Here is a 23,109-nt window from a genome sequence, read left to right on the forward strand (position 1 = left end):
GCTCCTTCAGCGACAGGCTGCTTCACCCCTGCTGTCTCACGGAGAGATACCGCAGGTCCTTCCTTCCTGCAGTGGTCAGACTGTACAACCAGCACAGCCCCTAGTAGACCCCCCCTCCCCTAAACAAACCACAACACAGACTATATCACCCCTTGCTGCTAAATACCTATCAACTATATGCAATATGTGCAATATATATATATATATATATATATATATATATATATGCCGTTAATAACTGTAATTTATACCTGGCTGCTAAATCCTTAGAACCGTTACAAGGTGTGTTTTTTGCATTTTGTAAATTGTGTAACTTGCTGCTGTTAAATACCATCAAACTATGTGCAATATATACATTATTATATACATATGCCATTAATAACTGTGTAATATATACCTGGCTGCTAAATCCTAAGAACTGTTACAGGATTTGTATTTTGAAAAGTATTTTGTTTTTTTATTATATCATAACTTAGTACTTTTTTTTAACATATGTAACATTAAGCTGTCTGTGGCTCTTTCCTGCTGTAACGATGCAAATGTCCCCTCTGTGGGACTAATAAAGGTATTCTGATTCTCTCCTCCAAGCTGGATGTGCCTGAAACACCTCCCTAGGAAAGCAGTCAGGTGGCATCCTTACCAGGTGCCCGAACCACCTCAACTGTCTTCTTTCTACATAAAGGAGCAACTGCTCGACTCCGAATCCTCTCACCTTATCCCTAAGAGAGATGCCAGCCCCCCTCCAGAGGAAACCTATTTCGGCTGCTTGTATCCGCGATGTTATTCTCCTTGTACTTTTGACAGCAAGGAATATGATTCTGATTAATGTTACACTGTTTTTATTCATTTCTTTGTAAGATATAACACTTTTATACATGTCACGTTTGTCCCAAAAGATATTAGAACTATTTAATATGTTACAGAGTTACAGTTCAGGGATGATGTATTGTACAGTATGAACAAATCACACCAGACTTATTATTGAGTCCATGTGACTCGGAGTAAAAACTGTCCTCGTAAATTCAGTTCTGAACGCTTTTTCTCAGTGCAGCATTTCCTCATGTTCAGGCTAGCCACCAGTGAGAAAGAAGCGGCCGAGTGATCAGAGTACGCACGGCTATTCGGCTAATAATAACTTTTCACAAACAATGTGATTCTACAAATGTTTTCTTTCAAAGCCTTTCTTGTTTTACGCTTGGCAACTTATTTGTTTTCTAAATGATATTTCACTCACATTCGTCCTAAAAGTGAAAAAACTATTACTTAGTTACATAATTACTGAGTGTCTTCACAGCTGTGCATAATTTCAATGTTTTATTGAGTCCATGTGGTTTCAAAAGTACACACTGTCCCTTTTGAATCATTTCTTACTCTCTTTAAGTTTCTTCTCAGGACAGAATTTCTTAATTGTCAGGGTAGCCACCAGTGAGAAAGTGGCGATCAGAGTGAGTATAGTCCGCATGGCTTTAAACCAGGAGGGGTAGCCCGGCAGCAGGGTCAGGTCATAGTGCAGAGACAGGCCCAATCCCATAATAACCACCAGAGCTCCCTCTGCTATATTGTCCCTGCAGAGCAGCGCCATCCAGGCCAGGAGTGCAGGAACCACACTGTTGCCCAAGTTCATCCAGTCAGGCTTAGCAGGACTACCGGCTGGGATGGCAAACCCCCAGCGGGCGCCTCCGAGGAAGGACACTATGGAGGCTCCGTAGACCATCTGAGCATACGCCACTTCCGGGTAGAAGGTCTGTGTGGCAGCCATCAGGAGAGGGGCAGACAGGAAAGGGATAAGCCCAGAGACACCGATGTAGAGGGCTGGTTTAGGAGCCTGGCTGAGGGCCCTCAAACTGAAGCCGTCTTTCCTGTCACCTCTCCCTGAGGTAGCTCTTGAGTCCCCGTGGCACAGGCGTGAGGCATGCCAGCTGATGCTCAACAAACTGTTGGTGGGAGTGAGTCTGGATGACATCAACACTGAGGAGGCTTGAGAAGGAAACAGCTGAGATGTTGTTGTGTAGTGTGTGGCTCTGGTTATCTGCTGAACACACCTCCATACTGAAACCTGAGAACATGATAAGCATCAAAGTGCATAAAAAACATGTTTTTATCAGTGCATGTGCATTGTCAAGAGTGGATTTCTTACCCCAGAAATTAAACGTCTTCCAGATGTAGTAATCATTTTGAATCTGTAAAATAAACGTTATTAATTAGTAATGACATAATCCCCATAAGACATGCACAATGGAATTGTATACATAACCACCCTATACCAACGTTGTGCTATTAACAGTTAGCATACACCCTGATGCAATACAGAGCTTTCATACTGTAACAATCAATAAAACACAGAAGTGACGTATACGTTACCCTTTAATTGTTTTGTCATTCAATGGCCACTACACGCACAATTACACAGAGTTAGTGGTCACAAAGTTAACGAGCTTAATTTAAAGGTCGTTTGCATGCTGCCATTGTATCCTTGCTCGATTAAATGCCTGTCTTCTTATATTCTCAAACTGAATGAGACTGTTCTGTTATCGACTGGTTTGGCTGTCAGTGGCGGGGGAGGTATTAAGTTATATTCAGGATAGCAATATTCCACTTTACGTGCTACCGACATAGTGTCCTTGGAGTACTTTAAATATATATATATTGTATATCACTGCAGATTTCCAGGTTCAGCCATGTATGTTATTTCAAAAGAAACGTATTTACAGAGACTATTGAGCCTGTTCGACTTTAAAAATACTAAGGGACCTCTTTAGGTTGCATATTCGCAGCAGATCTTGAACGTAGCATCATTGAGGCTGTTCGAATCCCTCAGTGGCAGCGAGTGGTAAGAAAACCCAAACAAACGTCAATAGCGTATCAGTAAAGAAGTGCATAGTTGTAAAAAAGTGCAATCTCGTTAATGTATTCAGACTATTGATATCCTTGAACATTCTGTATTGGAGACTATGTTGCTTCGGAGAAGGTACACGTCACGAAATACTGCAAGTTAGCTCGGTAGCACTTAGCAGGCTGATGAATGTGTGCTGCCGCTGCTAAGGAAGCCATTTTGAAACTGTGTTGTTCCAACGAAGCCAGGTCTGTTTACCTCTATATGTACGTGACAGCTGCCTAAATAGACAGTTTTAGTTGCAGTTAGCATATTGGATACGTTTGTGCTTTGCTTAGCCCTCTAACTGTCTTAAGTAAAGTCAACTACCTCGCAGTTATCAGTGGCTAACGTCACTTAACAGGCTGACTAACGCCAGCTATGAGCTAACAAGTGCTACGCTAACGTTAACCTTAGTTAACTAAGCAGAGTTAGCTAACGGCAGAGCTGACATAGATCTGATAACGTTGTTAGTTGGCGATTGACTTTGGTTATTAAGCTCACACCACGGCTGCATTGCTTCTTAACGTATTTCAATGCACTTTAATACATAACATTGCTCGGCTAGCGTTCGTTAGCTGGGTGAAGCGTGCATGTAACGTTACTGTGTGTTGCATGCTGCAGTGTTTGTGGACATGTGGGGGTTTCACAGTGAATACTAATGTTAAAATCCGTGCATTGTGTTGCCGTCATTTACGTGAACGTTGTTCACAGTGAAGTAACGTTAGATGTGTGTGTTGCTCTTTGAAGCCCGTGTCCGTGGCAAACTCGTTGATGTTGAGCTGTTACGTAATAGTTCAGTGGGAATACGTTAACGGTGTCTCTGAGTGTGTGCTGGCATACAGGAATGGATTTGGTGTGAACTGTATTTTATTGCATGGTTGGTCAAGGTGTAGGGGTGAACAATCGCTATTGAGGTTGTAGACCTTTCCTCCAGCATTGCACTGTCTGCACGGCCTGTTTAGATGCGCAGCAGTCTGGAGGAAGAAAGTGTTTTGAGTTATTTTTACACTGTTATAAATATTTCATTTACCAAAGCTGACACAATTTTTTTTTTAAAAGAGCCAGCTTTCAGCATGAGATCACTGAGTCATGATTTTTTTTCTTATACCACTCAAAAATGTATTTCAAGTGAGCTTTGAAGGCATCTCTTGAACTGGAAGCTATTTTGGGTTTTAAAAAAGGAGTATCTTACTCACATCCCACATAGCTGTTTTCAGTAAAAGAAGTATAAAAGAAGATATTACTTTAAGCCAAATACCGTATTATGTGAAGCAAGTTTATTATAACAGCCCTGCCTTAAACATGTTACAGAGAGGTTTCATTAGATGGCTATTTTGCTAGCTGTTGCATTGTGGTGGTGTTTTCTTAGGTGTTGATCATGTTTTTTTTTGTTTCATGTCAAAAAGGGTGACCTAAACATGATACACTCAGTAATGCAAGCCTTCAAAGAAAGCTTATAGCCCGAATCAAGACTCTTCTAAATCAGGTTTAGTGCCAAGGTTTACACATATGAGGAATTTGTCTTGGTGTACATGACGCTTACATAAACATATTTAATGAAGATAAATTGTTAAAACCAACAAACTAAACTATTATAAAAAACGATATTTATAAAAAGAAATTGTTATAACATTAAAATATAGAGAAATATTTGCAGTATTTGTAAAAAAAGTTTGAACAAAACTGGAGATTTAATTTTCGTAAGGAAGGATTATTTTTGTTGCAGGACTGGTGAATTTGACAAGCTATGTGTACTAAAGAAACTAACACCTTAGTGTTAATACGTTTATATTTGTTGAACCTGCTTTTCTGAATGAAGTCTTTTTTTCTTTTATTCAGGTCCAGTGTGTTCCTGTGCTGATACCGTAAACCCTGAGCAAGAACAACAGAAAACTGCATCGCAGAAACTTCACGTGTGGGAGAAAACATCATTGAAGAAGGGAAATACCCTCATGACACATTTTGGACGTATTCTATTTTTCAACTCGGAAGAGGACGTTGAATTGGCTCTCGTGGATTTCTGTTCAGACACTTTCTATTTGTCAATGAAGGACTTTTGAGCATCGTATGACACGCAGAACCCTTTTCTTTGGAAGATTTGCTGTTTCGCTTTTGAGCTTGCATACCTATGAAATCAGAGCTAAGCCCTACATCTGCTTCAATCATAAAACGGCAGATAATTAAATGGGGATCTTACAAATGTGAAATTAAAACGTATACAGATAAAAACGGCATTATAATGAATCATCCTGCAGCATCTATATTTCACTAACCAACACTGAACATGACGGCGATGTAACATAGGGTTTTACTTCCTTCATTGTCATGTGACTTTGAACCCTTTTGAGCATTATTTTCTTCAAACTCAGACAGTCTTTTTCAGCCGTTTAATGAGGTGAGCAATGGTTTTCAGTGACCTCCATCGCCAGTAAGAGACTGTCTCTGAACTCCTTTTTTCTTTTCTGCGTGTGTTTCGGTAGATCTTAAAATGATTCGGTAAAAGGCGAATCGAGGACAAAACATACTGGCACGCAGTGTGGCAGCTGTCTGTCTCCCCTCGTCTGGTGTCAAAGTGGAACTGCTACACAAACGGCTGTCCATGTTCCAGGGCAGACAACTTTCACAGACTGCTTCCCATAAGAATTTGTTTCATTTTTGCCATTCAGCATAAAGTCCTATCAGGGTTGCTCCTGACGATAAGAAACAGTGGCTCAAATGAGTTTGTGAAGAATTCAATCTGCCTGGGAACGAAATACCTGAACTGGAAACGGTAGCACTCGGAAATTCATCGGAGACGTGACCCGCATAGGAGCTGTTAGGGGAATCTGGTTCAAGAAGGAGAATCGCTTCTGCTTAACAATCTGACTTCCTGCTTGGCCATTCCAGATCATTCCTGCAACCTTTTGACCCATCTCCCAGTGTTTCACCCTGGAAGAAGGCATCTGCCTCTGGGGAAAGGGGCTGTGCTTTCCTGTGGGAGGTGGAGAGGGGGTCGTCGGTGTGCCGCTCCCCGTCCGTCAGTGCACACACTCTGTGATCAGCGCCAACGGGCCTGAGGAACCGAGCCACGCCGGACCGAGAGAGGAGGCAGAGGACTTCAGAGCCAGACTCTGGGGTAATGATGCAGTCTGATTTCACGCTGCAAAACATGCACCGGGTACTCTATAGCGATACATGAAATGCTGTGACTTGGCCATTTGTCAACATTGTGTCACTCGCAGGTGTTCATTTTCTACAAAGTATGCATAATGTTTTAAAGGAGGGCTGCACAATTAACCACCATTTAATGATCTGTGGCAAACATGCAACTTACACATTTTATACAACAGAATAATCTCCACCGATTTTACCATTTTTGAAGTTGAAATGCGTTGGGCAGAAGTAAAAAGAAAGTGCTAGGCTATAAACTAAAGTGGTCACATAGCTGCTTATCACCACAGCTATTCTAAATGAGCTAAATACATTTATGACATACACACTTGTATTATGGTGCACAAGATATCTACCATCCAAGCTGTCAACCTCCTTCACAGCTGCATCAAGTCGAGCTTTGTTGTGTTCTGCTAAGAATAGAACTCCTTCTGGCACTTGAGAGAGCCTTTATGCAGTGAATGTCTGAATATCTATCGGTAGACAAAACTCCTTGAAAGAAATGTGATGGAACTGAATTCCTAAAGATGTCATTCCTACTGTCTCTTCCCTTTCTGTATCAGATCCTGGCCATGAGGTTTGATGCCTCGATCCACTGACCGGAAACACTGGACCTAAATGGCGCAGCATGACTTTGTCCCTGCCTGGCTTAACTTCTCCACGCCCCAGCCTGCCAAGGTGTGTGTGTGTGTGTGTGTGTGTGTGTGTGTGTGTGTGTGTGTGTGTGTGTGTGTGTGTGTGTGTGTGTGTGTGTGTGTGTGTGTGTGTGTGTGTGTGTGTGTGTGTGTGTGTGTGTGTGTGTGTGTGTGTGTGTGTGTGTGTGTGTGTGTGTGTGTGTGTGTGTGTGTGTGTGTGTGTGTGTGTGTGTGTGTGTGTGTGTGTGTGTGTGTGTGTGTGTGTGTGTGTGTGTGTGTTGTGTGTGTGTGTGTGTGTGTGTGTGTGTGTGTGTGTGTGTGTGTGCTGTTGAATACAGAAGCACATGGTAATTGAGATAGACAGAGCTTGACAATATTGTCACTGCTCTAAATGTGTACCTGAGTGAACGTGTGTGCAGTTGGCAACATGTCAGCCAGCTCACGGTTCAGCTGAGGGTCACTGAGATATTGTGTGCTTTCATTTTAAAGTCTCGCAAAGGAAGGAAATAAACTATTTTAATAACATCAGAGCCAGAAATATTTAGTTTTCACTCAGCAGGGAAATTCTAAGCATTACAAAAGCAAAGGAACTGTGCAGACAAAAGGAAAAATTAAACTTTCATATTTAAAGGGGCCCTATTATGCAAATGTCCAGGTTCATATTTGTATTTTGTGCCTCTACTTTGACATGTGTCCATGCCTTAAAGGTCCCATGTCATGGCTATTTCTACTGATCATAGTTCCATTGTTGAGGTCTACTGGAATAGATTTATATTGTTCAATGTTCCAAACTCACATTGGTTTCTCACAGCATCTCTGTATAGTCTGTGTATTCACTCTCTGTCCTACACGGCTTGTTGGAGCTCCTGCCCCCCCCCCCCCCCCCCCCCCTCCCTGTGTGCCCACTGTGCTCTGATTGGTCAGCTCGCCCACTCTGTTCTGATGAGTCTACCACCGTTACAGCGGAACATCAGTGTGTATGTGTTACAATGGCGTTTGTTAGCAACCAGAAAATGACACCAGTAAGGACAAACAGATGAGAATGCTGCGTGGGGTCTGGGTGCCGCATTTGAGGGACGTTGGGGGGCTCGCTGCTGCGAGGAGCGGACAGTGTGAGCTGGCATACTGGTGTGGTTTCCTAGTTGCTGCGTGGGGTCGAAGAGACACAGCAAAACCCAGCCCGAGCACACACCCGCGCCCCGCCGTCTCAGGCTGAGAAATCCGCGGAGCTGCAGCTGAGAAAAGATTGTGTGTGTGAGCAAGTCCGTGGATTTGTCCATTTGGACAAATGCGTCCATTTGGGTCGTTGTCACGTCACTGTGACCAGGAAGAGAAAGAGAAATGTCCAACGAGGCGTTCTGGGGCAGCTCAGACAGGTCTTCTCTGTGTTAGAGTTCTACTCGCTACAGGGTGCACTTTGAGGGTTTGTGACTCTGCAGACCGTTACATGCAGAAAACCCTTCATAACACAAGGGGACGGGTAAGAACCGGAAAAGCATGACATGACACCTTTAATGTTCAAAAAGGTCTTTATTCTTCTCATACCCCCTGTGCTGCAGCACCTCTTTTCACCCTCTGTCTGAAACCAGAGCCCAGTCTGTTCTGATTGGTTAGCTGGCCTACTTTGTTTTGATTGGTGAACTGCTTAAAGATGTCCATCGCCTATGCGCCCATCGCATCCATTGTGTTGGAGTGCTAGCAAATAGAAATGGGAGTGTTACATAGTGATGTCACTATGTTACAGAAGTAAACAAAGGAGTCCAATGGTGTTTCAGGCAGATGGAGGGAGGGGTGGGAGAGAAATTCCCTCTGGAGGGAATACAGGGATTTTAGCCTTTGTAGACCATTTACATACAAAACCTATATAAAACTCTAAAGGAAAGGGTAAACCCCCCCCCCCCAAAAAATAGGGTCTTTTTAAATGAAAGTGTTGAATGCTCTGATTGTCCTTTTTAAGACCTTAAATGTGTTTCTCCTGTGCAGAACTCAGTGTATTCTGTGAGTCAAGAAGAAGCCCAGCTTAGTGGCCTGTCTGTGAAATCAAGAGTCAAGACAGTGAAACAAGTGCACAGTCCTTGTCCTGTTGACACATGACTTCACCTCAATGTCACCTGTCTTCAGGGATCAGTCTGCACTCACCTGTCAGGGTCGGAGCTGCAGTTTATTCTCATGGTTTGATTGCACATCATAACGCTGTAAATCTGCGGGGGGGGGGGGGGGGGTGGTATTTCCCTGAGGTGACTCTTGCAGGCATAGGCTGAAGAGAAGTCGTATTTGATCTTTGAACCTCGAGCTCATGGCGAGGATATGATTCAGAGGCTTTCTGGTCTCTGCCACGATCCTCAAGATAAAGCATTCCCAGATTCTTCTCAGTTCCTCTGAAGTCTGCTTTTGGGATCTCCAAGAATAGATCCCTGCATTGCTTTCACTTTGAGTTACTGAAGTTGTCTGAGGGAGTAAGACACCAACTATGGGGATGATTTATAAGTTTCTTCACAAGATCAAAGATTTTAAAAAATGATGTCATGGAAAATGGGCTCGGGGTAGCTGCTTCATCTATTTTGGCAATTTGTTGTCCTCAGTTTACTTTGACACATAATTCATTGTCCAGCATCTCCCTTTGACCGACCCGTCCCCTTGTCTGTCCTCCTCCAGTCCCCTGCTGCCAACCTTGAGAAACAAGGCGAGCCCCACCACCACAGAGACGGCAGAACCTCTGTGAGCCGCCGCCGCCACAACTCCTCCGATGGCTTCTTCAACAACGGCTCCCTGCGCGCTCCAGCAGGTAACCGTCACAACCGTTTGCCTCCGCTCTTGTTGTTAACACTGTTACCGTTAGCACGTGGCAGAGACGGTGAACATATGAATGAAACTGTGAGTGAATCTTCTTACAGTGAGGTGCTGGATCAAAGCTATCATAGGCGTTATTGGAAGTCTTGTTATGGGTAACCTAGAGACTGGTGCAGTGGTGTTTTTGTGTAGACCAGGAAGTTGGCATCGTCGGGGCTCCTTCGACTAAAAGCAAGGAGACTTCTCCATTGAGTCTGGTATATTCCAGAAGGAAAGTTCTGCGGCGCTCACGCTCCTGACACTCCACACGTTTTGTTCAGCAGCATAATCTTCACATATTGACCACTTTGTGATTTCTGAAGCGTAAATTCTATTACCAGAAATAAAAAGCTAATGTTAGGCTTTAACGAGCTAAATGAAAGTTGCATGTCTGTTCATCACCACAGCTTAGCTAAAAGGGGACTCATGTCGGAGGGATCTCATTTAGCCACTTGTTAGGAGCTGCAGTTATGATGACACGTTGAAGCTTCAGACAATCACCAGTGGGCTATTTACTGACATATTCTATGCCGTGGAACGACGGGTTATAATCTCTTAAACTTGTGTGAACCACAGACCTTCGTTCAGGAGTCTAGCCAATAATATGAACAAATAAACGGTAACTTCGAGAAGAGGGTAAAAAGGTAGTCAATTCCAGGTTTTAGGACTCAGTCCTGCACCACTCTCTTAGTGTGTAGTGGCTTTAATTTCATGTTGTTATTTAAAGTCTGCTGCTGACCATGTCCTGTAATTAATGAACGTTCTGAACTTGTGAGCAAGCTAACCTACTGAATACTTAAACAACAATCAAAGATGACTTAAAACAGAACCACCAGAACCAGGTTCTTCGGTTGCTGATTATAAAGACAGACACTAAAGTTAAAAACTTTTTTTGGAGCTTTCAAGACAGACCTAATGCTAGGTATGTTACCAAAATGTCATTAGTTAGTTCTAGTAAAATAATTCTGCTGAACTTTAAACTGTGTGGAGCTGAAGACGATGGAGAGCTGCTAACTCCACTTAAAGAGGACTTATTGATCTCCCTGTAGGACATGAGGCCAGCTGCTCAGAAGACAGTGGTGTTTTAATGAGTTAGACATTTACCAGTTCTGATTCCCCTTGTCTCAAAGTCAATGTGTTTTTGAATTAGTTTTTGTTTAGTGGCCTGAATTAAGGGCTGTGGTTTACACTGGCTTAAACCATTCTCATGTTTTGTGATGTAAATACCCCACTGGTGAATGTAGGAAGGTTCTAAGGCTCAGTTTTCACGGAAACAAAAACGATCAGAATTCGATATCAAAAAAGTCTTCTGTCCACACGCAATCGGCTCAATAAACGTGTCCCTTCACACGAGACCCCTCGACCCGCTAGAGACGCTGTAGTACATATGCCGGGCCTATAAGTGGCGCCGTACTTCCGCCACAAAATACACCAAAAGCAGCGAAGAAGACCCCGAGCATGGTTGCCTGGTTGCCCTTCTGTTTATTCTCCGCGGTGGATGTAGTAACATGTGGTTCATGTAGTTCTCCATGTCCACTTGTTGCTGATGGTTGTGGTAGACTCTAGAGGAACTGTAGATTTGACGCGGGGCTGAGCAGCAGAGGTGGGTTTGAGGGAGGGCTCTGGCTGTTTCGGTGGCCTCTGTTTCTCTTTTTCTCCCTCCCCGAGGCGAGCGTGTGCTTCTGCTGTAAAAGGCAGGTCCACTGCCACTAACTCTGAGCCTGGCTCCCGAGTAGGGATGGGAACGCTTTAATTGAATATTTGAAATTATTCATGTATTCGAATATGAGTTATTAATGAATTTTTTATTAATTTTTTTTTTTTTTGGGAGGTATGCCTAAGTTGATTACATATTATCAAATTGAATAATGCAATGTATACGAATATTCAAATATACATTTGCTTTCAAATTCCCAACCCTACCCGAGCAGGACGTTCAATCTCCCGGTAGTCCACCAGCAGATGGAAAACGCCCACCTCTCCGCCTCTTCCAAGGGAACCGCGCAGCAGAGTTTCCGTTAGAATTTTTTTCCGCCTGTCACCATGTCCGTTCAAATTTAAATCTTCCGGACAAAATTTAGAAAAGTGCCGGTCAGAGGTCTTCTTTGTTATTTATTGAGCTTTAAAACAAATTAATAACGACTCTATATAATAGTATAAGAATAATACACGGAGTCTCTCTTTTCCTCCCCCTCTCCTGACAGCCCGTCAGTATCCGTCTCATGCAGCTGGCTGATCCAGTAATGAGTGACCCGACAGTTAAAGTAAACATATTTATAACTAGTTTAGGTAGTTTGAGGGGTAATTAAAATAGCTACGGGTGATGATCTAACTTGGAAGTGTGTGTTTTGCTCTGCTCACCGCTCCATCACAGCGGGCGGAGCTGCAGGTGATCATGCAGAGCTGCGTGTCCATCAGCAGCAGCTGATCTCTCTCTCTCCTGTACGATTAGACTTCACTCTCGTTTATGTCCATATCGATCAAATCTAGCTAGTTCTAGCCAGAGTTCCCGTTAGCCGGTAATTACCGGACTACGACCGGTAATATATGCTGAAGACCGGCAAATCTAAATCTCTCCGATCAAAGTGTCCGTTCAAAATAATTTCCGCTTAGCGCAATACCACATCAGTTGCGCAACTTGCGCCATTTATGTGACAGACAAGAAGAGTATGTGACAGACAAGAAGAGTCAACTCTAATGTCTAACACTTCATGTGGAGAAAGAGATGTCCTGGATGGGTTGATTGTGCGTTGATCTGTTGGTAATGCCTCAGGGTTCCGGTGGGCATGTAAACAAATGCATAATGCTGCGCTATACTTTGTGGCCTCACCCGGTTGCATAGCGACACTTATTGTTTAGGTGTTTTTTAATAAGCAGATAGTCATATCAATTAGGGATGCACGATATTGTTTTTTTGAAACCGATACCGATAACTTCCTGCTTCTCAAGACCGATACCGATACCCGATAATAATATAATATATATATATATATTAAATGTACCTGTAGTTTTTGCACACCTGGTGGTAAGTGAGCAAATGACATGAGCATTACTACTATGAACAAAACAAAGCCAAGAACAGTTTTGACTCTTCAAAGTGACCATGTTTATTTTCCCAAATAAAGTTCTTGCCTTTTTCAAAAGCCTCGTCGATAGGTAAAAGCCCCGGTGCCTTTGCAGCTGGCTTTGGATTCGCCGCTAGTTTAGCAGCGCAGGCGTCTTCGTACGCTGTTAACACACCATCGTAGCGATGGCGATGTTTCAGGTGACTGATCAGGTTGGAAGTATTATAGCTCGTTGCCTTTTTCCCTCCTCGTGGAACTTCTGCATTGCATTTGTTAATACAAATAGCAAGCGAACTATCTAACTTTGAAATAGTCCCATACGACCGACGACATGTTTGTTTACTGTCCTGGCTTCACGGCCGCACACCATTTACGTCACAGCCAGGCATGAGTTAGGGAGCGCTGGACTTGTGAAGAACTCCCCTCTTCCTAAACCACTAACACCACAGTACTGGCAAAACGGGAGGAGCCGAGTGAAAAACAAGCGCCCCTCATCCCAATCCACCCACACCGCAGGATTTTTTCTTTTTTTTACCCAAAAAATAGCATGCGCTTTCACCCCTCCCTAAAAGCCCTCTCGGCCAGGTTGTGTTGTGACTTGCAGCTCTGTTTAATAAATCCATATAAACACGTTACAAGGGAAGCTTCAGTTGCCATTTCTCTATTCTCTGGTCCTCCATGCTCCGGGGTTACCAAAATAAGAGTACTGCATGTAGCAGTATAATTAAACATTACAGGTTGTGAGTGACATTAGTTATCATATTTATATATGTTTAGTAGGTTGTGGAAGTGTGCTCCAAAATATTTGTTTATCTTCTTTATTGGTATTTATTATTTTGATATTATTTATTTAAATGTAGATATAAATGTATAATTTTCTTTTTTTATTGTTTTTTCAGTTGAATTAAACTTAAAGTTCAGGGTAATCAACTGTTAAAAACATATTGTTCAAATTATTATTTTAACTTGTTTTCAAGTTCAATAAATGGATGTTTTCAAAGTCAAAGAATAATTGTATTGAATAATCGTGATATCAATATTGACCAGAAATAATCGTGATTATGATTTTTGCCATAATCGCACAGCCCTACTTCGTCACTTCAGGGTTACCCAGCATCCTCTCTGTTCAGGCTAAATGGATGGTTGGCTCACTATGAATGAACTTAAGACTCTAACTGCTGGTGTGTTTTGTAAAAAGTTTATTGTGATGTTTGTTTGCCCCGTATTGGCATCATTCTTATGTATATTTCTTCTCTCTGAAGGTGACGGGTGGCAGCAGCCTTCTCTGCTTCTGAGGCATGACTCGGTGGACTCGGGGGTAGCCAAAGGGGGGCATGGCGGGCTGGCGGGGGGCTCCTGTTGGAAAGAAACACCCAGCTGGCACGGAGTGCCGCGTGGAGCCCAGGACGGCCACCACCACCAGGGGCGCCACCCCAAACGGGTAGGAGTGGACAGGGACAGGCAGGGGGCGCACCGGCAGCGCAACGGCAACTTTCATCCCCGCAAGGGCCCCTCGTACCAGGACAAGTTCCCCAACGAGGAACGCAAAGACGGCAAGGACGACAAGCTGAAGTTCGTGGAAGAGGACTTTGTGAGTGGATCACTGCGTTCACTGACCTCAACGTAGCGCTTACATGACCAAGCTCTGTTGAAATATCAGATACTCAGTGGCAAAGCTACTCGACATTTAATAAAAAGAGGGTTCCCTTAATATAGTTGTACTCTCAGGGTGTTTATTGTTGACACTGGGTAGTAAACAATTATGTCAAACAGTTTCACTTTCCATTTTCTCCCCATATTTACCTCGTGAAAACGTACATTTCAACACTATTTTGTATCACAACAGTTTCCTCTTCTCGACCCATGAGGCTTAATCCGGTTAGCAACAACATGCTTAGATTATTGAAAACTAACATTGCTAAGGTTGTCGCTAGAGATTCTCTGATCGCCAATTTTGGGGCCGGAATCAGTATCGGCCGATCCGATCGAGTGGGCGGGGCCTATGGGGATCTTCCATTTAAAGTGATGTTTAAAACTCAGTTAACGGGGCTCATTCACTGGCGCTTCCACAAACAACAACCAACATAATTATTACATTCAAATGAAGTACATTATTCAAGTTTACATTAACTTTGGATAATAACACGGGAGCAATGAGCGGAAGCGCTCTCTTTTCCTCTCTCCCTCTCCAGGATCTCATGCAGATCACTGATCCAGTAATGAGTGACCCGACAGTGAAGGATAAACATATTTATAAGTAGGGATGTCCCGATCACCTTTTTTTGCTCCCGATCCGATTCCGATCATTTGATTTTGACAATCTGCCGATACCGATTTTTCCCGATCCGATCTTTATGCAATGCATTAAGAGAGAAAAAGGTAACCGATAACGGCTGGTCATCCAACGCGATGAATTCAGCTATCTTGGCTGTTATTTGTTTGGCCTTTTCACTGTTCTGGGGCAGTTTCTCTTTCCTTTTGAAAGTCTCTGAAAGTGTCGGTTGTTTCAGTGCCGTTACCTGAGTGGCCGCTGTGTACTCGCCGTGTTGTTGTTGGTGTTTGTTTCTCAGGTAGCGTATTAGATTGGTCGTGTTGAACGTAGCTCTGTTCTTTCCACCACGCGGAACCTCAGCCTTGCAAACATTGCATCTGGCTGTTACACTGCCTTCGCTTTCAATTTTATAATACTTCCAAACTCCTGACATTTTCGCTGTCCCGACTCCCGAGTCACCAGCTGAACGTAGCCTCTCGTTAGCTTGCTGCTACTATTAGACACTGCGCCCACTCTGTTGCCAGCTTTGAGAGGAATAAGCAACCAGGTCTGAAAACATGCCCAAAAGAAGCAACACATACATGATGTTGTGTCATTTTAAACCAAAACTAAGTCCTCAGGATGACTTTAAGACGTGAACATGGTCATTTTTGTTTTGTAACATTAAATTAATAATTAAAAAAAATTATTAAAAAAAAATCCCGATCCCCGATTTTTTGAAAATCACGTGATCGGCTCCGATCAGTGTGTTGCTCCGCATACCGCTATCGGCGGCCGATCGATCGGAGCATCCCTAATTGTCGCTATACCAGAATTTTAAACTTCGACACACTAGACTTAAGAAAACAAGGCTCTGTAACTCTTTCAATACCACGAGAAAAAGAAAAAAAGGCCTAGTCCCACATCAAATGTAATGTTCTTAACCTGCTCATAGTGTTGGTACAGAAAGTCAATAAACACATACCAACACATTTGAAATGTTTATAGAATTTAAATGACTTACATTTTCAGGACTTTCTCTCACGTCAACTAATCTCAAAAAGGTTACTGCACAAATAAACTCCTAGTGTAAAGGAATAGCATTTATTTTCCACTTTCTGTCAAATGCTTTACTTTATTAAAAGAAAGCAGGTGCAGCCGATCTATACAACAACACAGTTGCAGGGTTGACTTGTGATGCTTTCACAGAATCGTCAGTAATGTGGATTTACAGAAATAAATGGGTCAAAGCAAATAATAGATTGAAAAGTCTGTTACGTTAAGAAAATGATTTTACTTTACTGTGATACAGCCTTTAAAGAAAAGACACACTTTCGATATCCAATATCCCCAAAGGATGAATCAATATCCATATCTAGGCTTAGTGCAGGCTCACTGGGAATCAGTTTTGTGTTTAATAGCTTCCTTATTTAATGCGGGTGTTTTGTCTTTTAAGCCTTCCCTCAACCCTGAAACAACTGGAAAGCCTGGGACTCCGATGCGAGCGGTGGCTCCCCATGCTGGAGTGTGGGGTAAGACTGCGTTGATTCTCTTAAAGGGGCCCTATTATGCTCATTTTCAGATGTGTGTGTTTTAGCCTTTGCAGACCATTTACATGCACACACACCTATATAACACACTACAGTCAAGTGGAAACTCCAAAAAGCATAATAGAGCACTTTTAAATAAAAAAAGCGATGGTTGAAAAGGCTAAGCTTAGTGTTCCACTGCAGCTGGGTAACATTCGATCACTGATTTGTGTTCCAGAAAACCCCCCTAGTGGCAAACAGCTGGTGTCCAAAATGTTGGTTATCAAGAAGCTTTCCAAGGAGGACCCCGGCACCGCCTTCTCTGCGGGGTTCGCCTCCGCCGGCATCCTGCCCATCAACGGCAGCAAAACCCCCATGGCCAGCTCCAGCATTTACAAGAACCTGGTCCCCAAGCCTGCCGTGGCCCCCACCAAAGTACGGATATGTTTAGATGACATAAGATTCTTAATTGATCCCAAATTGGAATATGCTTCTTTTTTTTACAGCAGCATGTTAACTTAGCGTTACAAACGAGGTCAAAATATAGTTAAATTCTGTATATTAATATCAACAGGTAGAGATACTGTATCTATCTGAACAGTGTCTTTACAATATACATAGGTGATAATACATTTTATAATAGCCTTCTACTAAGAAATATAAAAATGATAGTGTGCAAAGTGTGTGCTTTTATCCCTTTTAACTCGTATGTCCTCTTTTCCAGAGCAACCAGTGGAAATCCGGCGGTAGAGAGATCACTAAGTCCGGCCTCCACATGCCGGGCCGAGACTCGGTGTTCACCAGCCCCATCTCTGCAGCCAAACCCAGCCCCCCCCTCAGCGCACCACAGCACAACCCCACGAAAGAGGTGAGGAGGGAAAAGACAAACAAATATCTTTTAGGCCAGAGAGTGCGAGGGGGGATTTCCAAGCGCCATGAGGATGCATTTCTCTTTTCTTTTCAAACTGTGGTGCCGTATGAGTGCGGAACTTAGTTAGCATTTAGTCACTTCTCTCTCTGGTTGAAGTCAACATCTTCCCGTAGCGTTATCGGTCAGACGCCTGGACGAAGATCTGTTGTCAACACAAAGACATTTTCACGTTGGGTTCTACGATTTTTAAATATGTAGTACCCCCACTCGTAGATGTCAGAATTGTGTCCCTACTGTGTTTCATGGGGGGCGTGTGGCGCAGTGGATAGAGCCTTGGTGTTGGGATCAGGGGGTCCCAGGTTCAATCCCCACTGCAGTCAGCATGTCGTTGTGTCCCTGAGACGCTTCACCCCAAAGTGCTCCTGTGAAGATTTCCCACAGTGTTGAGTGTGTGAGTCGCTTTGGATAAAAGCGTCTAACAAGTGACTTGTCATGTCATGTAATAAACACAGTGGTTGCTAGCAAGTGACTAAATAATCAATGTGATGCGCAGCCATGCGACCGTGATGTTGCTTGTTTACAGCCTAACATCAGCTTTATTACTTCCGGCAATAGCATTTACACTTTAACAATTACATGTTAATATGTGGAAATTATCCTGCCGAACAAAACGTGTAAATGACAACGTGTGGAATGTTCCAAAATCCCCTTGCTTTTTGTTGAGGGAGCGTTGGTGTGAAAGTCCTTGTCTGCGTCCGGCTCTCACGCGGGGCAGGAACATGTCGCTCTCTATGCTTGTTGACTGTAAAACACATCCAACATTTCTGTTCTGGCCGAGTGGATTTCGTAGATGATCATTTAGTGTCTTAAAATAGGATTTTATGAACTCTCTTTTCTTTTGCTCCCGGCCCCTGCAGCACCCTTCCAGCACGACTCCTCCCATAGACATCGCCCCGTCAAGGCTGAAGCTGATGCGCCGCGGTCCGGACCGTAAGAGCGAGTTTCTGCGAGCTCTGAAGGACGAGGGCACCGGAGAGCGGACGACCAGCAGCAGCCCGGGAACCTCAGGAGAGGTGAGCTGCACCACGCTCTCATGTCTTTCTTTGTGCTTGCTTTGTCTATTTACATATGCAGAGTTCCTCCCCCCAAACTTCATCTGTTACAAGTAGTGTCCTGCAAAATGTATGGATTTTAGCAATACATATTTTTAAAGCCCATTGTCTCCAAGTGCTTTGTTCATTTGTATCAAATGTATTCTTAAAAAATATGTACTTGGCTGTTTGCAGTATTTCTTTTTATGATGCAAAGAGATATCAGAATACCTTATGAGTCCCTCAGAGGGGAATGTGAATTGTTGCAGCAGAAAAGAGCCACAGACGGCTTAATGTTACCTAAGAAGCATGCAGTGACATCTCCACATTCCCTCCTTATATAAACTTCTCACTCTAATGTGTCAAAGCTCTTTCCCAATGTCTGTACATCAGCACATTTTAATGAGATAATTTGTATTTTTAGTGCAACCTTTTGTATATAATAAATAATGACCTTACTGTACATCATCCACGGTGTAGTTTCATAGTAACATCTAGTGCTGTGGGAGTTGAGCCTTTTGACCTGAAGCCTCTCCTTTAACCAGAACACGGCACAGTCGCTATGGAAAGGACCAATGGGCAGGTTTTCATAGTGCTGTTGCATTATATCCTGTAAAGCTGAAACCCCATTATTCTTCACAAATAGAATTCAATTGTTGTATGTAATGTCCCAAAAGAGAGACATTCTTTCTGTCGGCACAAAGACCGTTGTTGCTGATATTTAGTGGTCTTTTTTCTGGAAAAGTGCTAAATATTGCCGAAATGATAATCCACAAGAATTACAAAGTCCTGTTGTCTGCTCCACTCCATTGGTTTGTATTTACTGAATAGTGTTGTGGTGCTGTGTGAATGTCCTCAGGGTGAGAGCAGCACCCCAGAGCCCAAAGTCTACCGCGAGGAGGTGTGCCACGAGAACGGTCTGTCCTACTCGCTCAGCGACTCTGACACCGAACACCTGTCCAGCTCCCTGGAGGCAGAGCACAGGTACGACCGCCTGACACTCACTCGCATAAAGACGGGCTATTATGGTGAAATAAAACATGGAATAGCAGTGGAAAATATTCTTGTAAACAAAAACGATATTCTTTAAGAAAAACTCAACTGAATTTTTTTCAATACATTACATGTTAGACGCTTTTATCCAAAGCGACTTTCATACTCGATACTGTGGGCAATCCCCACAGGAGCCATCGGGGGTGAAGCGTCTCAGGGACACAACGACATGCTGACTGCAGAGACTCGAACTCGCTATCCTCTGATTCGAAGATCAGCGCACTAACCACTGCGCCACACGCCTATAATAGATATCCTTAATTGTATTCCAGGAGAGGGCGCTATGCCGCAAGTGTTTCGCCTGTTTCACATGCAGTCTCATCTCAAGAATTGACAACAAGAACATGATTTAGTGATTGTAGCCGATCTGATGTCTCTTCACCAACTCGTGAAGGAAAACAAGTTGATTCCAAAATCTAAATATTTAAACATTATGGCCACCGTTCTCCAACCGTCTGTTCAACCTTTATATGTAGCTACATATTTCTAAGATTATACACCTAACAAACTATCACTAAATATATACAAATACAACTTTCTGAGAAACTCGAAATTAAATGATTTGAAAAGTCAAAATGTATATAAAAAACGTCACCAAGCAACCATCAATTGAGCAAAAGCTGTTTTTGTATTTGTAGGTTGCTAAAGGCCATGGGCTGGCAGGAGTACCCGGAAAATGATGACAGCTTCCAGCCTCTAACGGAGGACGAGCTGCGAGAGTTCCAGACTAAAACTGAGCAGGTGAGCACCCCAAGGTTCTTTAAGATCTACTTCGACCCAGAGGCCCAGTTCCAGCCAGCCACGTCGCGCTCTGCCTCCATGACGCTTGGCTTGGCTTTTGAGACACTCGCTGTAAACGTACAACACTTTATAATCATATGCAGTTAACCATGTTCTAGATTGGACACATTAGACACTTATATGTGATGTAAACATTTTGTATAATTTATCGTAACCTGTGAATTTGTTTACATCTGTGTAAAAATGTCAATTTGTGCAGTTTAATAGTAAATATGTGCACTGACATTCGTACGCCGTGTGTTGCCTAGGGCACTGACTCTCGAGGAAGAGATACCCGCTCTTCCCTCATTCTTCCTGTGATCTTCAGCATAGAGCATGCGCACTTGACTTCTACTCAAGCCCCGCCTCCAATCCGCTCCAACGCGGCAGCATCACAGCCTCTCTCGGCTCTAGATTTGGCTTTCAGCAAATGTTCCAACTTGTAGGACCTAGTTATTTAAATAACGGCTATTCAAGTGTTCGTCCTGGGTAGTTCATTTACCTTAACATAAAAGAATACTCTTAATACTCCAATGTAAGACAACGGGAAGAACTCTTTTTGGGACAGATGCCGTCACGTGACTGCCACAGAAGTTGTAGTACGACCGATTGGCCTAAAATGTGCTTCAATGCCCCGACACTTCCTCGGGGCTTGGGTAGGGTAGCTGGTTAACTCAGCACTGATGCAGACTCCCTGTTGGAAGTAGTTTTCCCTCTCCTGTAGTGTGTTGTGTAGGTTTTTGAAAGAGGTGCTGCAGCACAGTGTGCAAAATAAAGAGCTTTTTGAACATGAAAGCATGGAGACACGTCACAGTAGAGGTACAGAATACAAATATGAACCTGAAAATGAGAATATTATGTCCTCCATTATTTGGAGCGGCACTTAATGTGGCCGACCGCAAGCTGAGTAAGAGTGGGTAAGGTTTTGGATTGCAATTGAGTCTGACTGTGTGTGTCCTCCAAGCAGCTGAAGAGGAACGGCCTGCAGAGGAACGGGGCTCTCCCCAGGGCGCGGGGGGTCACCCTCCACTTCACCCCCTGGAGGAGTGTGGCGGAGGAGAACGTCGAGGAGGGCTCCGAGTCCGAAACCAGTAGCAGCAGCCAGACCTCTGACGACGACGACTGCATCAAATCCTAACGTGGCTTTACGGAACAAAAACAACAACACAACATCCCAGCAAGCAATCCCCCCTCTTCCTCTCATCTTTGTTTTTAGAGCACCATTTTGACTTTCTTCCGTTTTTTTGATTTTCTTTTTGTTGTCATTCTTGCACAAGGGAAAAACCAATCATATCCCAGTGAAGGGGGAGATTCCTGCTCCGCCAGACGTTGTTTTCCCTGCGTTTCCCCCTTCACTGCAGTCCCCCCCCACTCTGTCCTCCACCTTTACCCCTTCTTCCTTTTTTCTTCCTCGCTTTGTGGAACTGACGTGTTCATCAAGAAAAGAAGGGCAATGAATGCACACTTGATTCTGCTTTAAACAGACTAACTCATTTCATTGATGATGCTGATGACACATTATTAATGATATTAATAAAAATTGGTTCCTGACAAGCTGATATGTTTCAATATGAATCTGCCTCCTGTGCTGTTTGAGTCACTTTGTTACACACTGCCTGCAGGCACATTATTCCCTTCAGTCCGTCTGAGAGGCAGATCGTGGATATTCAACAACAGCCAATAAGGCGGTAGTTTCTCGCTATAGTATTTTGTATTTGTGTTGACTGATGCCTATTCTTTTAGCTGCTACAAAAAGGACGGTAGCTTTAGGCATCATTTGGCTCCTCGGTTCGGAGTTGAAATGGGTGATCAAACATAATTCTGTACAAGCAAGAAATTGGGTTTGTAAAAAAATTACAAACTAATCAAGATGACTTCCAGCCATTGTTTGGATTCATTTCATATTCAAACAGGATTTCAGTAAGGAATAGGTTACTTTCACAAAAGCAGAGTTCAAACACATTATGGAATATGACTTAAAGGTGGGGTAGGTCATTTGAGAAACCGGCTCGAGATCGCTAGAATTTGAAAATACACAACCGGAAAAAATCTGCCACTTCCTCACAGAGCCCCTCCTCCACACACGAACGCGCACATGACCAATGAGGGCACGAGATACGTTTGTGCACAGATGAAAGGCTGACAGGCAGGTAGGCCATCCAGTTACTTTAGCCTGGCCGGCTAAAATGATTGGTTGTGCTTTTTACAGTACCACGGCTTCCACAGATGACATTTTATGTATTTATTGTCAAAGCACTTAAGATATTCATTGCTATCGGGATGTTAAGAACATTCCATGGAATATGACTGTTTCTGAAATAAATTACATGCCCACCTTTAATTATTTTCACCACCGGGGGTAAAAACACAAATGTTTCCAGGCTATTGCCCCTAAATAACGTAATATGAATACATTGATCAGATAATACTTTAACCATATTCTGTCAATTATTTCACAACATGGTCAGACTAACATGCATTCTAAAGCTGCATACTATGGGTTTTCCCTCTTCTGTCGTTCTATAGGTTTTAGTGCATGTAAATGGTCTGCAAGGGATAAAACCCCTATGTTCCCTCCCCCTTCACCTGGTCTCTCCTTTTGCATTCTCAGCATTGTGGTTGCCATAAATATACTTTATCTGGCTCTGGGTTTAAATCAAACGGCAGCACTTGCATTCATATTTATGCTGATAATGTGAAGCTCCACAGTAACTATGTACATTTACTCAAATATTGTACTTTTTTACATTTTCACTTTATACTTCTACATTTCAGCGACATAAGTACTTTTGACTCTACATTGACAAACTACAATACTCATGCAGGCTAATATAGTACTGTAAAGAGCCTGCAATAGTACTTGTACCCTTGATACTTGAAGTACATTGAGCTCATAATACTTAATTGTGCAGAACCAATACTTTTTGATGCCGATATTGACTTTAGTAAAAGTCCATTTTGAAATCGGGATCTCACTTGT

General features: G+C 43.1%; 2 protein-coding genes across 6 annotated transcripts; one reads left to right on the plus strand and one right to left on the minus strand.

Annotated features, from left to right (window-relative positions):
* Positions 1–822: 822 nt before the first annotated feature.
* Positions 823–2,502, minus strand: LOC117461996 (transmembrane protein 69-like). Its single transcript, XM_034104018.1, has 3 exons — positions 2,362–2,502; positions 2,138–2,180; positions 823–2,056 (listed from the first exon to the last, which is right to left on the minus strand). The coding sequence occupies exons 2-3, from the start codon at positions 2,171–2,173 to the stop codon at positions 1,361–1,363; spliced, it is 732 nt and encodes a 243-aa protein (XP_033959909.1). The 5' UTR covers positions 2,174–2,180; positions 2,362–2,502; the 3' UTR covers positions 823–1,360.
* A 234-nt stretch (positions 2,503–2,736) lies between these two features.
* gpbp1l1 (GC-rich promoter binding protein 1-like 1) lies at positions 2,737–21,704 on the plus strand. 5 transcript variants are annotated; one of them, XM_034104013.2, is made up of 12 exons: positions 2,737–2,830; positions 4,715–5,990; positions 6,589–6,703; positions 9,316–9,445; positions 13,817–14,145; positions 16,262–16,337; positions 16,573–16,769; positions 17,059–17,202; positions 18,123–18,278; positions 19,156–19,280; positions 19,988–20,090; positions 21,094–21,704. In XM_034104013.2, exons 3-12 carry the CDS (start codon positions 6,644–6,646, stop codon positions 21,265–21,267), a joined length of 1,494 nt encoding a protein of 497 aa, XP_033959904.1. In that variant the 5' UTR covers positions 2,737–2,830; positions 4,715–5,990; positions 6,589–6,643; the 3' UTR covers positions 21,268–21,704. The 5 variants fall into 5 exon arrangements, with proteins under 5 accessions (XP_033959904.1, XP_033959908.1, XP_033959905.1 ...); XM_034104017.2 differs by having other exon boundaries at positions 2,739–2,830; positions 21,097–21,704; XM_034104014.1 differs by lacking the exon at positions 2,737–2,830 and adding an exon at positions 2,837–2,968.
* Positions 21,705–23,109: the final 1,405 nt, after the last annotated feature.

The sequence above is a fragment of the Pseudochaenichthys georgianus genome, chromosome 17 (assembly GCF_902827115.2).
Source record: "Pseudochaenichthys georgianus chromosome 17, fPseGeo1.2, whole genome shotgun sequence".
NCBI lineage: Eukaryota > Metazoa > Chordata > Actinopteri > Perciformes > Channichthyidae > Pseudochaenichthys > Pseudochaenichthys georgianus.

Coding starts and splice junctions, on each gene's coding strand:
- LOC117461996 (XM_034104018.1), bottom strand. CDS start 2,173: ATGATTACTACATCTGGAAGACGTTTAATTTCTGGG. Junction 2,057..2,137: donor GAAGACGTTTAATTTCTGGG/GTAAGAAATCCA, acceptor TCATGTTCTCAG/GTTTCAGTATGGAGGTGTGT.
- gpbp1l1 (XM_034104013.2), top strand. CDS start 6,644: ATGGCGCAGCATGACTTTGTCCCTGCCTGGCTTAACTTCTCCACGCCC. Junction 18,279..19,155: donor GCCCGGGAACCTCAGGAGAG/GTGAGCTGCACC, acceptor GAATGTCCTCAG/GGTGAGAGCAGCACCCCAGA. Junction 19,281..19,987: donor TCCCTGGAGGCAGAGCACAG/GTACGACCGCCT, acceptor TTGTATTTGTAG/GTTGCTAAAGGCCATGGGCT.